Raw genomic sequence first — 16,513 nt, forward strand, 5'->3', positions numbered from 1 at the left:
GGTAGCACTTTTGAAATCAATTTTCCAATTGCCCTTTTAGCTCTATTAGTGCACACTTATTCTCGACAATTTCACCTATATATATAGACTGCTGCTTGTCGTGTTTTACTTCACTTGGGCTTCTAGAGTCCTAGTTCTTCCAGGACGCAACTTCTTTTATTTTTTAAATTTTATTTTGACGTGGACTCCTCTTTTGAGTTGGACTCCTCCTGTCGTTTGGATTCCTTCCTTTTGTGTGATACTAACACTTATATTCGGACTTCTTTGTGATTTTAGACTCATTCTTCAAATCAAACTTCTTGATTCTTTTGTGTTTGTAGTTGAACTCCAACTCTTCAATTAACCAGTCACTTGAAGAGTTTTAATTCATATGAGACTCCTTCTTTAATTCATACTCATTGATTCTTTCTCTTTAATTCATCTGATGTTTATTTCCTTGAGCTTTATCACGAAATTAACACCATCCATTCCTTGATTTCAACACACTTGTCTTTATTCATTTTAAGAGCTTGCCTCGAATTTAACTGCTCGTGAAAGTGTATCTTTGGATCATGTTGACTGACGTGTTTCATCTTTCTTTGTCAATCATCAAAATTGTATTCCCAACACATTCATTATTATATAAATATACGTTATATATAGAACTTAAAAAAAACAAATTTAATGGGTAACTCTCCTGATAAAGAAACCCGATCCAATAACTATTTCCAACAATATATCCAAAGAAGAGCCAACGTTAAGCATATGTTGTTGCATGATCACCATAATCTTCTTTCTTTACTTATTTCTTTAATAATAGTTTTCCTACTCATCATGAAAACCAAAGCTAGGACAAAAGCCAATAACTCACGAACAAATTGGAAAAAGAAAACAAAGGCTAGGAAGTGATGGACATACGGACAAGCTGATGACAGGGAATGGCCTACCACCCTTTATCAAAATTGACTAGGGAATAGGAACATCGATCACTTTAATTAAATTAAAGAAATAATAAATTGTTGAGTTAGGCCTTAGTTTACCTAACATGTTTCCATTTCATTATTAAATTGGTAAAAGAGGATTACAAAATGTAAAATGTATCAATCATCGTAGCATTTTCGAGAAGCATCACAAACAATAGACCCAAGTTTTGTTGTCATAGTCCTATGAATATTTTAACTCCACTATTTGGTACTGCATTACTTCATGACAATTATTTAAGTGGTTTTGGATAAGGCTATAGGTTCACAAGCTTGTTTACATTTTTTTTTTTGGGTCCTCATGACAATGACACCCACAAGAGGTGGATAGAGACAAATGTACTTACTAGCTAGGTGCTTGTAGACCACAAGTTAGAGACATCAATCAAGAAAGAAGAAAAATAAGTTATGCTGAAAAGGTGTTAGCTTGGGAAAAATTAAACCTTGTCTTGTCTATGGCAAATTTGATCAAAGATTTGCTATGCGTTTAGACAATATTTAAATTATTTAAAAAAAATGGTAAGTATTCAGGTTTGTATTTGATCATGAAGTTCACAGCTTGGAAGAACATTTGTTAAAATTAATGTTTATGATAGATGTAATCCAATTCTTACTAAATTTATCACTAAATACTCCTAGATAATGATACTTACATCAGAATAGATTGTTTAAATTGCGTCTCTTAGGAGTGTAACCCTTCCTCAGACCCTTATGAACATGAAATACATAACATACTGAGTTTCCCTTAATATTTACAAATATTAATTTGACATGAGTAGTAGCTATTTGCAAACTTCACTATTTCAGTTCTAGAAAATTAATATTTCTCTTGAAATAATTATTATTATTAGAAACTCCATGCCAAGAAGGCAGCAACATTGCTTTTCTTTGATTTTACTAGTACTTATTATTGCTTTCTTTCAAAGTCATTAGGCATTAATTAATCTTTCTTTTTCTCAAACCTCTTACTGTTAGCAACTCTTATGTTCAAAGCAAGATCTTGTCCATTAAACCCTACTAATAATGATCATGTTTTTTATTAGTTTTTGACCAATATGGACAAATTAATAGAGGGATGATTTCAGTTAAATTTGAAACTTTTAAAGAGATGTTTTCAGTTATAAGAATGTGAGGTGAAACTATAGGGATCATATTGATCAAACTTAAACTTTGTAAGACAACATTAACTTTAATAATAATTCAAAGATACAAACAAGATTAGATGAAAAAACAAATACACAAAAGAGAAAGGGGAATTCATAGGATAAAGAAACAAACACTTTTTTTTCTTCTTCTTAATTATGTACAAATTTTTTTCTTCTTCTTATTCATTGGATTGATGAAATTTGAAATCAGGCATTGCTCCTGAATGAACCTAGAGCTTTAATTGCGCCTGCACGGAGGACAAACTGGTGGTAGAAGGCAGCGATGAACGCTCCAATAAATGGACCAACCCAGAAAATCCAGTGTTCGTCCCACGCCTTATCACCATTGTAAATAACAGCAGCACCAAAACTCCTTGCTGGATTAATGCCAGTTCCAGTAATTGGGATAGTGGCTAAATGTACCATGAACACAGCAAATCCAATTGGAAGTGGTGCCAACACCTATCAACATTAAAACATTAGATAATACTGTCACGTCACTCCATAGAATTTAAAATCTAAATATATATACTTACGGGTACGTGGGAGTCTCTGGCGTTTCTCTTGGGGTCGGTGGCAGAGAAGACAGTGTAGACCAAAACAAAGGTACCAATGATTTCAGCACCTAATCCAATACCCTTGTTATGACCAGCAGCCATGACATTAACACCACCACCATATCTATTGTAGTAAGCTGATTGGAAAGCCTTGACAAAACCAACACCACAAATAGCACCCAAACATTGTGCTACCATGTACAATACTGCCCTGATTAGTGATACTTTTCTTGCCAAAAAAAGTCCAAATGTCACTGCTGGGTTGATGTGTCCTCCTGTATGATTAGATGATTTCAACAATTAAACATGTAACAAGAAATTTAATTTGGGAAAGAGTAATTACTCCTTTTCTCCCTTTTTTAATTTCTCCACTTAAAATAAATACTAGGAAAAAATGTTTGAAATATATCTAAACTTTGACCCAAATTGCTATAACAATATCGAACTTTGAAAATGATTTTTTACCCCTGCACTATTTAATAGTATATTTTAAAGATATATATATTCCCACGTGGACATCATAAATATTACATCATTATAAATAATAACGTGTCCACACGTGGATACATATATACATTTAAAATACATTATTAAATAGTGCAGGGTAAAAGGTCTTTCATAAAGTTTTGTATCGTAACAACAATTTCAGCCGAAGTTGAAGTATTTTTCAGACCATTTTCTTGAAATACTAACATATGAGTTGTTGTCACTTGTGATTTTATTTTTTTTATTTCCAAAGTCATTTTCCCTATTTTTAAAAATTTGCTCTCTAGAAAAAAACATTTTAACCAATCAAATACGAGAAATCAAAAAACATTTTTCTGAATTTCAATAGGAGGGATAAAGAATAACTAATTTTGAGATTATTTTTAGGATAAGTTTATTCTATGATTAGTTGGGATAAAATCACAAAATTAGTTATCTCTAGATGTAGTGTTATTTTTATCCAGCACTAAAAATGAGATAATAATCTTGAAATAACTAATTCTGAATTAATCTCGAAATAACTAATATTATTGAGAAAACTTACCAGAGATACCGGCGGTGCAGTAGACAAGAATGAAAATCATGCCACCGAAAGCCCAAGCAATACCAAGAATACCAACTCCACCACATACATCACCTCCAGCATCTACATCAGCTTGGTGTTTGTACCCAATTACTGTCAAAATAGTAATATAAAGGAACAACAAAGTGGCTATAAATTCAGCAATAATTGCCCTGTAAAATGACCATTGTGTTAGTTCTTCAAAGTCTACTAATGGTGCTGGTGGAGGGTCAGTATAGTCTTTTGCTGAAAACTCTCCTCTTTCTGTTACTGCTTCAACTTCTTTAGTCATCTTTCCTTTGCTAAAGAGAGAGAAATTGTTTTGATTTGATGAGAAGTGAGTGTAAATGGATAGGTATTTATGGAAGAAAAAAAGAGAAGAATTTAATAATTTTTAGTAATTTTTTGTAAGTAAATATTATTTTGAACCGTCCAATACTAATTATTGTGGAATTTGTGAGCTTGCAATTGGTCCCACGAGCCACCCATTGCAACGTAAACGGCTTTCTTTTATATAGTCAATTCTACTTATATTAAATTTTATGTGTTTTTTTAGGAAGTATTCGTTATCTTTTGGTTGTTTTTTGTTTTATTTGATGGGTATGACATATACATTTTTATTTAATTAATTTTCTGCATTTTTTTTTAAAAAAAAAACGGGCTTTAAAGTGGTAAAGAAGTTGTATAATTTATACGTCATGAGATTTGAATAGTAAAATAAGTTGTTGATGCTTCTGTCAGGGTACTTGTTAGAGGCAGAGCTTGCTAGATCATCAACTATGAGAATTTTGATAAAATTCAGTAGTTTTTTCTTAAATATTGTATTTGTATTAAAAAAAAACATTAAATATGTCTAAGTTTTTTTTAGTTATGAATCAAATTATTGAAATTGATTATGATTTCTTGGAAAATTGAAAAATCATAAAGTTTACAATTTTTTATGTTCTTTTATCATTCTGGTCAAATTCTAGCTAAATTTTTTGGCCAAAATTTTTTTTCCATTTGTAAATGATGATCTTTCGTTTGTGTTAATTTTAAATTGTCTTAACAGCAAATTTATGTTTTGGAAATAAAAAATTGTAGATTCTTAGAACCACTTTAATCTTTTGGTGGAATTGGCACCTAAAAGGGTGGAATAAAAGAAAATTTAACAAACTCCAAGAACATCATGCTAATTACAATTCCTCGTGTCAAAATACAACTCTGATAATTATATTCATTTAATTTTGGCTTAAGTCGCGTTCTTTTAAAGTTGTCCGCATAATTCACTTAGACACCTCAAGATTAGTACCTATTGAACACTTTTACCAATTCAAAAATTGTTCCTATTAGGCATTTTTTTATAATCAGCAAAACATATGAAGAGTGAGTGATACACTTGCGGTGATGTGGCAAAACAGCTAATTAAAAAATAACATGTGGCATTGGGCCCCGAAAATTATTTTTTTAAAAAAAATGTTTAAAATTATTTCAAACACTTTTTATATCTAATTTTTTTTAAAAAGAAAAAGAAAAAAATGAAAATGTCAACCTATTCTACCCAACCCCACCCCTACCCAACCCCCTTTCATCTTCATCTCTTCCCAAAACACATTTTTTCTCAAATCACAAAATTTAATTCTTTTCAAATAATTTAAAGATTAACTTTTAAAAAAATATATATATACAGTTTCATACTAAGAGTGAAGAAGAAAGAAAATTTTACCGGCGGTTATTCATTTCTACATCGATGACAAAATGAAATTGATAGCTCAAAAATTAATTCTTTTAATTTTTTGAATATCATTTTTGATAAATTTAATGGGTTTATATATGAATTTGAGTAAAAATCTTTGTTCGAAAATTTTAATAAACAAATATCGGCTAACTTTTTTTATACGTAAAAATCATTTATCTTCTTTCTTCTTCTTCATATTTGTTCCTTATTTTTATGAGATTTGAAATAAAGCATACGAAAGAAAGTCTTACTTTCTTTCAAATCTGAATCTTCATAGTTGATTTTCATTTATCTTCATATTTGAAAGAAATAATATTCTTTTTTTTATAAAAAAGAAAGAAAAACAATGTTGGAGCTAAAATGAAGAATGTTTTGCCAACTAAAGTATGAAGAAGATGATAGGTAGGGAGTGGGGTCCTTTTCTTTTTTGAAAAAAGTGTAAATGAAAGAAGAAAAATATTTTTAAGTTAATTATAATGCCAAGTGTCAATAAAAGAAGAAAAAATGTAAAAAAATTCAAAAAGACACTATTTTGAATCTTTTCACGCGCTTCAGGGAAGTGCAAAATACATTTTTTCTCATATCATCATTTTGTGTTTAATAGGTACATGTTTTGAACAATTTAGATGTTCAATAGGTACAAGTCTTAGTTGAGGTATCTAAGTGAATTATGCAGACAACTTTAAGGGGTTGTCAATGACATAAGCCTTTATTTTTTTGCTTTTGTAGCATTAATTTTTTTACAAAACTCCAAGTCTCCAACATTGGGTTAGAGAAGGTTTTAGGAAATTGAGCAAAGATAGGTGATATTGACAAATATGTTATTCATATTGAAAAATCAAAATCGAATTATAGCTAGGTTGAAATATCATTTGTATTTTGTACCCCAGAACTAACTACAAAAGTGGTAAGTGATAACACTATTGTTCGTACATCAACATTATAAAGTATATTTGACGGGAAAAAAAATCTAACATGAGATTAAACACATTGAATGATTATCCGGTTCAATATAATAAACAAATTATTACTGTCCAAAACTAAAAAAAATTGACTAAATTAATGGCAATTATGACAAGAGAGGATTAGTGAACCAAATTGAATGGCAAGTCACGTCAGATTAGGAGTTTTCTAGTCCAAACATGTAAGGCATGACTAAAACAAATTGAAATCCACCGCCATAAACTTTACAGCCATAAATTTTAAGATTAGGGATTATTTGGTACCTAATATAAAATATTTCAAGATTAAGTTTAAAATTAAATTTATATTATATTTTATTGAGGGTAAAAAAAATTCATATTAAATTTACATCATCAATCTAAATTCTTCTATTTTATCCTATCAAACTTAGAATTACTTTATAATTAATTCAAGAATTATGATCTCAAGACTACAATACTGAGATATATATAATAGTATGATGTTTCATAGGTTTTTTTTTTAATTATCTAAACACACGTTCGATAATTAATTCATCTAAAAATAATTGGCAATCTAAAAATATATATATAATAAATAACTTATCAGTATATATTAATTATATTTATACTATTATTATTTTTTACATTATCATAGATACCTATACATATAACATAAATCCTATGCTTAATCTACCCAAATTCAACAATAATAATATAATCATATAAATATATAGAAGTAAAACACACAAACAAAAAAAATACGCAAGAGAAATGCCAAATTAAAATATACAAAGTATTTTTAAAAAATTGTGTCTTTATTATACTGTAGCTAGCACATATCATTATACCAAATTATTCAATTAGGGTGTGTTTGGTACGGAGAAAAATATTTTCCAATTTTTCTCATGTTTGGTTAGCCTTAAATGTTTGGAAAATATTTTCCAAATCAACTCATTTTCCTCAAATTTAAGAAAGTGACTTCCCTTCAAAAACTAAGGAAAACATTTTCCAAAACTCTCCTCCAATTTTAAATTACAATTATTTTTTGAAAAAATCAATTTATTTTATCTCTACCCCTCTATCCCCAAACCAGCCCCTCCCCCCAAGTCCCAACCAAAAAAATAAAAATAAAAATTTACAACTTAAAATTTTATTTATGAAAAATGGTTCAAACGATTCAAAAGTTTGTTTTAAAAAAATTAAAAATGTCTACTCTCTAGTAAAAATAAAAGATATTTTCTCAAAAATATTTTTCATTCATAAAGCAAACACTAAAAAATATTTTCCAGAAAAATGTTTTCTACTCACCAACCAAACATGAAAAAATAAGTCAAAAATCCACTTGTTTTCCAGAAAAACATTTTCCAGGAAAACGTTTTCCTCCATACCAAACACACCCTTAGATTTTTTTATTTTCTTTTCTTTTTTAATCTAAAAAAAAGTTCTTCTAATGGTCTGTGCATTAGTTTAAGGTTAACTACTGGTTGTCCTTCTCTTAGGACTTTTTTGTTGTCATAATATTCAAATCCTTTTAGGTAAAGGGGAAATGATAATAGTGTTGTTTAATTTAGTATTTAACAATTGTTAATCTTATCACTAAACATTTTCAACACTAGTTAATCAAATCATAAAAAATGAAATAGAGGGACAAAAAGTGATATCACGTTGTTTAAAAAAAACGTTCACATCATATTATGGGAAAGTTGTCTTATATACCTCTCAACTTTGCTATTTAAAGTTGATATATAACAAAGTTGATATATCTCTTGTTATAAAAGTAGTTCATATATACAGTCCATTATTATACATATGACTTATATAACTCTTTCCTCTAACAGAAGTGGGAAAAAAATTAATTTAATTTCTTAATTATTTTCTTAAAGAAAATAAAATTCATATGGGGTATATTTGATCCTCATCACATGTATTTTGTTTTCTTTGTTATTTGAACAAATAATTTTAATTTATTATTTTGATGGTCCAATTTATTTATGTTTTACTAAATTTCTTGTAAAATTTATTATAGATGTCCCAATTTATTTATTTTTACAAATATAAAATTACATTACAATATAGCCGCAAGAAAATTAGTTTTAATTTTTTTTTCTATACACTAAAGAATGAAACAAAGAAAAATCAAATAATGATAATTAAAGAAGTCAAAAAATAATTGATGTATGAAAAATAATATATATCATGAACTTTGCCAGAAGGATTATATATACCTCTACATGAATTTTTTTTAAAAAAATAAAAGTAAAAAAATAAATTAAACTAATTTTTCACTTCCTTTAGATGAAGGATATATGTGAGCTCCTTTTATAACGGTAGGAGTATATATAGGTCATTTATATAACGATAAAAGTATATGTAAGTCACTTTTATAACGGAAAGTAAATCAACTTTAAATGAAAAAATTAAAGAATATATCATCCCTTTTTCTTTTTCTTTTTCTTTTTTAAATATTTGTGGCACAATATAATGTTGTCATATATTTTGCTGGCTGATTGATCAATTAGACTGCCAGATAAATTGATCTGGAAGACACACCAAAACAAATTAAAACAAATTATACGTACATGTGTCTCTCTACTTGCCAATTATGACATTTTGTGATTATTTTATTCTTATTATTAGTATTATTGTTATCTTTTAAGTTCCCTTTTCATTTTATGTTCTTAAATAATTTGATACAATATAAAATTTAAGAAAAGACTTTTTTTATAAAAAAAATCTTACCATTTTAAATTTTAACATGTAATAATGTATGTTATATGAAATGTTAGAGTTGAAGAGTTACTAAAGAACTATTTGGAATAATTATTCAGTTTATTTAAAAAATAGTGTTTGGTTATGAAATTTAGAAATCCAACTTGAAGTTGGATTTTAATTTTTTTTTTTTAAATACTTCATTTCTGTTTTTCAGCTTCACCTTGTAAATGTCAAACAAAATATTATCTTCGATTCTTTGTATAATTGTATAATTAAAAAAAATCCATTTTTAATTCTAATTTTATAATTTTAGATAAGAGAAAAATATTGAAATTTATAACCAAACGCCTATTGGATATTTAAAATCATATATATTATAATAATAAAAAAAGAAAGTTGATCGAGTTTTTTAAGGCTCATTCAAAAGCTGAAAAGTGTTATGAACAAAATTGCGCATGCCACTACTTAGTTAGCCATATCACTATTCGCTAGGCATATGCAACAACCAAAAATGATGTATCTTTTGAATGACAATTTTATCATAGTATCTTTTGAATATTTATTAAATTTAATATTTTGAAAAATGCATTAAAAATGACTAAGGAACTAGGTGACAAATTGTTTGTTAATTTTTAAAATTTAACAAGTAAAAATAGTCATCTATTTTTATTATAATTAGATAAATAAATAAAAATAACACAAGTAAATAATCTTAAATAAATCAAGCCTTTACGAGTAATTTCTGAAAAGCCTCCTAGAGATGTTCTTTTCTATGAATTAAAAAACAGAAAAATAAAATCAATTTATTTATACGTCAAGCACAAGAAAAAAGAATCTTTCTTCCCCAAACTTCTTTGGCTAGGTTCATTTATTCCAATGATCAGAATTAAACATGGATATATAGCTCGGAAATATTGAACAAAAAATCATTTATTTACATCAATCTCTGACTATTATTAATACTCTCCGATCCCTGTCCACTTTTAATTCATATGGCGTTTTTCAAAAATCAATTTTACTAATGTTCAAAGTTATATTAGATATATTAATTTGATATGTTAAACAAAAAAATTAGTTATTAAAAAAATTATATGAAAAGTATTATAAATTGTAATTTTTTACATATCGTATGATGAAAAATTACATCGTAAAATATTAGTCAAAATTATTATCGTTTGACTTTAAAAAGGAAAATTATGACAATTAAAGTGGCGGAGGTACGTAGTGATTGTAATCTACTCCCTCCGTCCACAATTATTTGACAGGTATACTAAAAATAGATATCCAAGATTAATTGTCAATTTAAACAATCAAGAAACAATTAATTACTTTTTTCCAATTCTGCCCTTAATGATAGTGTAGTTCAATTAAAAAGTTATGTAGACTTTTGGTATTCATGGTATAATAGGGTTATATTAGTCAAATTACATCTTTTATTAAATTTTCCTTGAGGGGTGTGCATGACCTTACCCTGACAAACAATTGTGGACGGAGGGAGTACAATATTTCTTTATTGTATAAAAAAGAAAGATTTAACAAGTACTCTCTATGTCCCTAATTACTTGTCCACTTTTGAATTGACACACATATTAAGAAAACAATTAATGACATAGTGAATTTATCATTTTACCTCTATTAATTATGAAGTGGATGAAAAGTTCTATATTTTTCAAAGTAATTAGTTATTTAATTGAAGGTATAATAGGTAAAAATTTTTATCATTTCTTGATTTGTCAAAATTGACAAGTAATTAGGAACAACTATAAAAGGAAAAGTAGACAAGTAATTAGAGCACGGGTATGGAAAAGCCATTATATTTGGAGTAGTATATAACCGACCAACCAATAAACCATTGTTGAACCGCCACCTGTCATGACTTATTTATTCCTTCGAAGTTTTAACGTCCAACACGTATCAATTGCAATTATTCCATTTTTACAATTAATTTAACACCCTTGATCCAATAATTATTATCCATTATATTATTTTGAGACGTTGAACAATATTTGTCCACTTTGTAAAATTTGAAAAAATTATTCAAGAAGTATTATACATAAGTTAAAACGGTAAAATAATACAGTATGTGGTAAGTGGTGGAAATTACTTTGGTCAAGTGATGTAGTAGCTCTTTTGTAGAAAAAATAAAATTATGTTTAAATACAATATATGATAAATTCCTTAATTTTTTAATACATATTTTATTCCAATTGTTTTAATAAAAAATCACCCCCCGTCCAAAAAAAAATGATTATACTCCCTCCGTTTTTATAGTTATCATGTTGCATTTTTCGAATAATAATTTGATTATTTTTTAGAGCTAAATTGATTACGTTACTTTGATATTCTAAAATAAAATTTTAAATATTTAAAAACTTACAGAAAATAATATAAATTATAATTTTTTTTATATTAATATATATCTAAAAAATATTAATCAAAATTGATATGTTGATATGATAAATAAAAGGACAATAACAAAGATTTTATAGATCTTCTTAGAGTTTGTGAAAGCAATTAAATAGTGTACTATTAGCAGCAAAGTTTTTCTTTTCTTCCTTTAGCAGATAATGTTGACCTAACAGACAGTGATAAGAGATTCACTGTTAGCTATATATTGAAACTTGTGCTCTAATTTTCATTCAACGCCACGTCACTGTTAAAATCTGGTCCTTTCATTTTTCTATTTACTTGTCTAAAAATGACATAATTAATTTTATTCTTATTAATATAGAACTTCAAAAAGAAAATTTTGTATTTTTTCAAAAACATAAACACTTTGTTTGGATTATTGTTACCTATTGTATTAGATTGTATTATATTATTACAATACATATAATGTTGTTTTGATTGTTACTTAAAATATATTGTATTGTATTGTATTCTTTTGTTAAATTTTGTTGTTCTGTAACAATGAAAATACATATTTTATGGAACAACCGATTTGATGTGTTTCCGTTGTAGAAATCTCACGTCTAAGATTAGAGAAATCAAGAATTGTATTGATAATTAAAATTGTTGAGTACATACTCCTTATATAGGGAGAGAAATGTAGAGGAATTGTAGAGTCATAAATTAACTATACTTAGAGTCCTACTACAATACATATTACTACTATAATAATAATAATAATAATGCAATTATAAATAATCAAACCCTAGTTGTACTATAATTTTAATAGTAATCTAATCCTAGTCGTAATATAATCCTAATAGATATAAGTAGTCTAATATTAACGCGACTCTAATTATATAGTAGTGCTGTAAACTCGTAGTCAGCTTCGCTGGACCTGTTCCTTTGACACGTTCCAATCATCAACTCCTTCATCTTCAACACTTCGTTGTAGACACGTCAGTCAGCTTCGTTCGATCTGTTCCTTTGGCATGTTCCAATCATCAGCTTCCTTCTTCTTCAACACTTCCCCTCAAGCTAGTGAGTAGAGGAATGGTTACCCTAGTTTGCTTTGAATACCTAGCAAAAAAAAACTTTGAATACCCAGCAAAAACTTATTTTGTCAATGCTTCGGTATGAATGTGACGTCTCGTTGCTTGTGATAGTTCATCTGCAGATTGATACGAGTAGTTCCACCAGTAAAAACACTTAAGAGCAGTTTGATTATTCCTACCACATATTTGACATGACTCAATACTATTATTCTCCTTATTTTCACTTTGGAAACTTTTATTGTTAGGAGAACCTGGTCCATATTGACTGTTCTGAGAACCTGTTCCTTGTCTAGCAAGCTTGAAACTTGTTTCTCTGGAGTTGATGTTGTTGTTTCCTCTTCCCTGCATAATATGACAGTCCTAAAGGTCTTGTATTTGATACCTAAATCTCTAGCAAAATTAATTACTTTTGTTGCTTGAATATAAGTTTTTCCCAAGCATTCTCACATCTCCTTGGCAGTTGAGCATCCCACAATTAGGTGCATGCTTTCTTCGGTCAATGTGCTTGAGATCCAACTCCTTAGTAACACATATTTCTCCTTCCAATCATCAATGGTGCCACTATCGTTTGCATCATTCTCAGTCGCTACAACTTCCCTAGCAGCTAGTCCAGTGAAACAACTACTTTTACTTGGTTCATAGATGAGATATGTTAGTTTCATCACCTGAATCAATTGCGATATTTGTGTCCTCCATATGATGTAGTTTGTTGGCTTAGATTTAATGGAGCAAGCGGCAATGATTTGATGAAGTGAGGAGGTCGACATAGTGTTGGTAGAAGTGGTCATTGCAATTTAACGTGTGGTTGTTTTTTTGTTTTTGATCAATACTCAGAGAGCGGAAGAGCTTTTATGCTCTGATACCATGTAGAAATCTCACGTTTAGGATTATAGAAATTAAGGATTGTATTGATGATTAAAATTGTTGATACTTACTCCTTATAAGAGAGAGAATTGTAGAGTCCTAAGTTAATTATACTTAGAGTCCTACTACAATACCTATTACTACTATAATAATAATAATAATACAATTATAAATAATCTAATCCTAGTCATAATATAATCCTAATAGATATAAGTAGTCTAATCCTAATGCGACTCTAATTCTACATCAGTGTTGTAAACTCGTAATCAGCTTCGTTGGACATGTTCCTTTGATATGTTTCAATCATCAGCTTCCTTCATCTTCAACACTTCGTTGTAGACACATCAGTCAGATTCGTTAGACCTGTTCCTTTGACATGTTCCAATCATCAACTTCCTTCTTCTTCAACATCCGTTACTTAATTTCTTTTTTCAATTTGTAAGTTTTGGGTCGTGGGTCGCCCATGTGGACCGACCCAACTCAACCCAGTTCTACTCGACCCAATCTGTTTTGTCCTATCTGATTTAATTAATTAATTGATTAAATAGATAATCTTTTTTAAAGGATAAGAGAGAACAATTACAAAGTAACTGTTCAACCTCCCCTTAAAAGGTTCCTAGTGGGAGTAACTTTTTTCAGACGTGGGAACGTAAAAAAGAAAAGGGGAAGAACGTGAGAAAGATAAAAAAAAAACAAAAGATCAGTAAAGAAACAGAGAAGAAAATTTCTTACACAAATCAATCTACACACTAAGGAGACTCTTAGTTTGTGAACAAAAATGATCTTTTGCTTCCTTGTGATTCAAAGAGAGACTGGAGCAATTCCTTTCGACAACAAAATCAACAATAAATATTTTCGCTGCAAGTTATAAGGGCACATCTTATTGTTGTTTTGCCCTTAATATTCCATCATTGGTATCAAAGCTATCGTTACTTGATCACATTATGCGCTGCTTCCTTGTGTATTCACTATGTTGTTGAAAGCAAATATATTGTGTCTAATTTTTCCTTGAAAATCAATGAAAAGAAATTTTTTGGAAGGAGTTAAAGTTTTTTTGTTATTCTTTTTGAATGTGGATTAATTATATGGTAAATAGGATTCAAAATCCTATTTGATTCTGACTCATATTGTAGAGAAGATTCCTTATCCTACAAAGAAAGAAATTCTGTCATTTTTCTTTGAAAAAACTGCTTCTGTTTGTAGCAATCTTGAAATTGGTTGTACAATATTTTTTATCGAAACTTATTTTTTCATGATCTGCTCGTTTGTAGATTTTGGAAAATATATATATATTTTTTTAATCAAAGCGGGTCTCAGGGGTCATTTATTAGAAACTAAAAAGGAACAAAAACTACTCTGTTTAAAAATAAAATACAGGAATGAACAACCAAAGAAAGGAAAAAAGAGTTGGTCATCTTCAAGCTTGAGCTTCCATAGAGGATGAAGATGAGGTACTGCCTTGGAGTGAAATTGAGTCATCACCTGCTGCAACCAGCTGCGTTCGGTTCATTTCCATCCCACTGAATCCACACAGCTCGAACAACTTAGGTAAGAATTGATCTACTCCCTAAATCACTTTTGATGTTGTAAACGATCCTTGAGCTTCATTTCTAAGTTTTACTCTTTCCAGCAGATTGAGCCAAAAACCCTAACTAATACCACTGCATAGGCTAGGTAATTCTTATTGATTTTGCTAAAGACCGTTCCTTTAAGTACACTACTTCACTGATGTTTAGATTTATATATCTTGATAAACCCAATATTCTTTCCTTTTCTTTGTGTTTTCACCTGAAATACTATTGTTGCTTGCCGCATTGTGCATTAGTATAATTATCACTGTAGCCATATTTTCTGTTTTGTATTTTTCTGATTCTCAAGTTTGCAATTACTTGTATGACTCCAATATCCTCCATGGTCGGAGAAATCGACCTCTCCGATGAAGGTAGCAGTGAGAAGAGGATAGAAGATAGTTCAAATGCCTCCAATATATAGACATAGATTGAAATGGATCCGAATTTGGAAAAATTTCCCTGAAGAAACTCAAAAACTCTCACAAGTACCATGAAATTAGGTCCTTTGAAGACCTCTTCAACTTGGATTGATCTGATCAAAACCACAAAATGAAGTTGAATAAACAATGCTTTCTCCTCTGTCATGTTTGTGCACTGTTATAATTAGATTTAATTCATCCATGACCATCTCTCACTACTAAAAAAATGTCAAAAAACGACGGACTGCATCACTTTTTTGGTCAAAATCGACGGAAAAGCAATGCAGTCACCTCCGTCGCTTTTTAGCCCGACGCTTTTCAAAAAGCGACGGACTACGTCGCTTAAAAGCGACGAACAACGTCGCTAAAAAAGTGACGCTAACAGTCACTTTTTGACTTTTTTTTTTATTTTTTTAAACAAAAGCGACGGACTCCATTGCTTTATTTTAATTTTCATTTTTTTAATTTCTAAAAAGCAACGCAGTCCGTCGCTTTTCTGAAAATTTTATTTTTGAAAATCCTAAAAAAGCAACGGACAAAAGGACCCTGTCCGTCGCTTTTCTGAAAATTTTATTTTTGAAAATTCCTAAAAAGCCACAGATAAAACCATGTTGTCCGTCACTTTTCTGAGATTTTAAAAAAAATAAAACCCAAAAAAGCGACGGATAAAATCATGTTGTCCGTCGCTTTTCTGGGATTTAAAAAAAAATAAAACCCAGAAAAGCGACGGACAAACCACACTGTCCGTCGCTTTTCCTGCAATATTTTTGAAAGTAGAACTTGGCAGTTTCTGCTGCCCACCTGCAAATGCAATTCAATTCAATTCTACACTATTCAGCCCAATCAAACACACAATTATATACAATCTAAACAAGACATAAAACAACAAACTTAAAATAACATTAAAAAGCATCTAAATCACAAATTAAAGACTGATAAAGTCTTTCAAATTTCATTTCAAAATTACAAAAAGTTCATAAATATCTAGAGATCTAAATTAGGGAGTGAGTTCTACATAATCATCATCATCACTCTCGTTGTCGGTGTCATCGGGAGCCGAAGTAGTAGGTCGACGAGAGAGGTTCATCACTTGTTCTTTGATTTACTGAACGGTCTCACTCATGCTTTCTTGCTCAGCTACTCTTCTCCGCTTCG

At 29.3% G+C, this 16,513-nt stretch overlaps 1 protein-coding gene across 1 annotated transcript; it reads right to left on the bottom strand.

Moving 5' to 3' along the window:
* Positions 1-2,122: 2,122 nt before the first annotated feature.
* Positions 2,123-4,186, bottom strand: LOC125831847 (probable aquaporin PIP2-1). Its single transcript, XM_049510988.1, has 3 exons — positions 3,692-4,186; positions 2,641-2,936; positions 2,123-2,566 (listed from the first exon to the last, which is right to left on the bottom strand). The coding sequence occupies exons 1-3, from the start codon at positions 3,999-4,001 to the stop codon at positions 2,312-2,314; spliced, it is 861 nt and encodes a 286-aa protein (XP_049366945.1). The 5' UTR covers positions 4,002-4,186; the 3' UTR covers positions 2,123-2,311.
* Between the last annotated feature and the right edge of the window lie 12,327 nt (positions 4,187-16,513).

Source organism: Solanum verrucosum, unplaced genomic scaffold (genome assembly GCF_900185275.1).
Source record: "Solanum verrucosum unplaced genomic scaffold, falcon-dt-bn FXZP01000192.1, whole genome shotgun sequence".
Taxonomy (NCBI): Eukaryota; Viridiplantae; Streptophyta; class Magnoliopsida; order Solanales; family Solanaceae; genus Solanum; species Solanum verrucosum.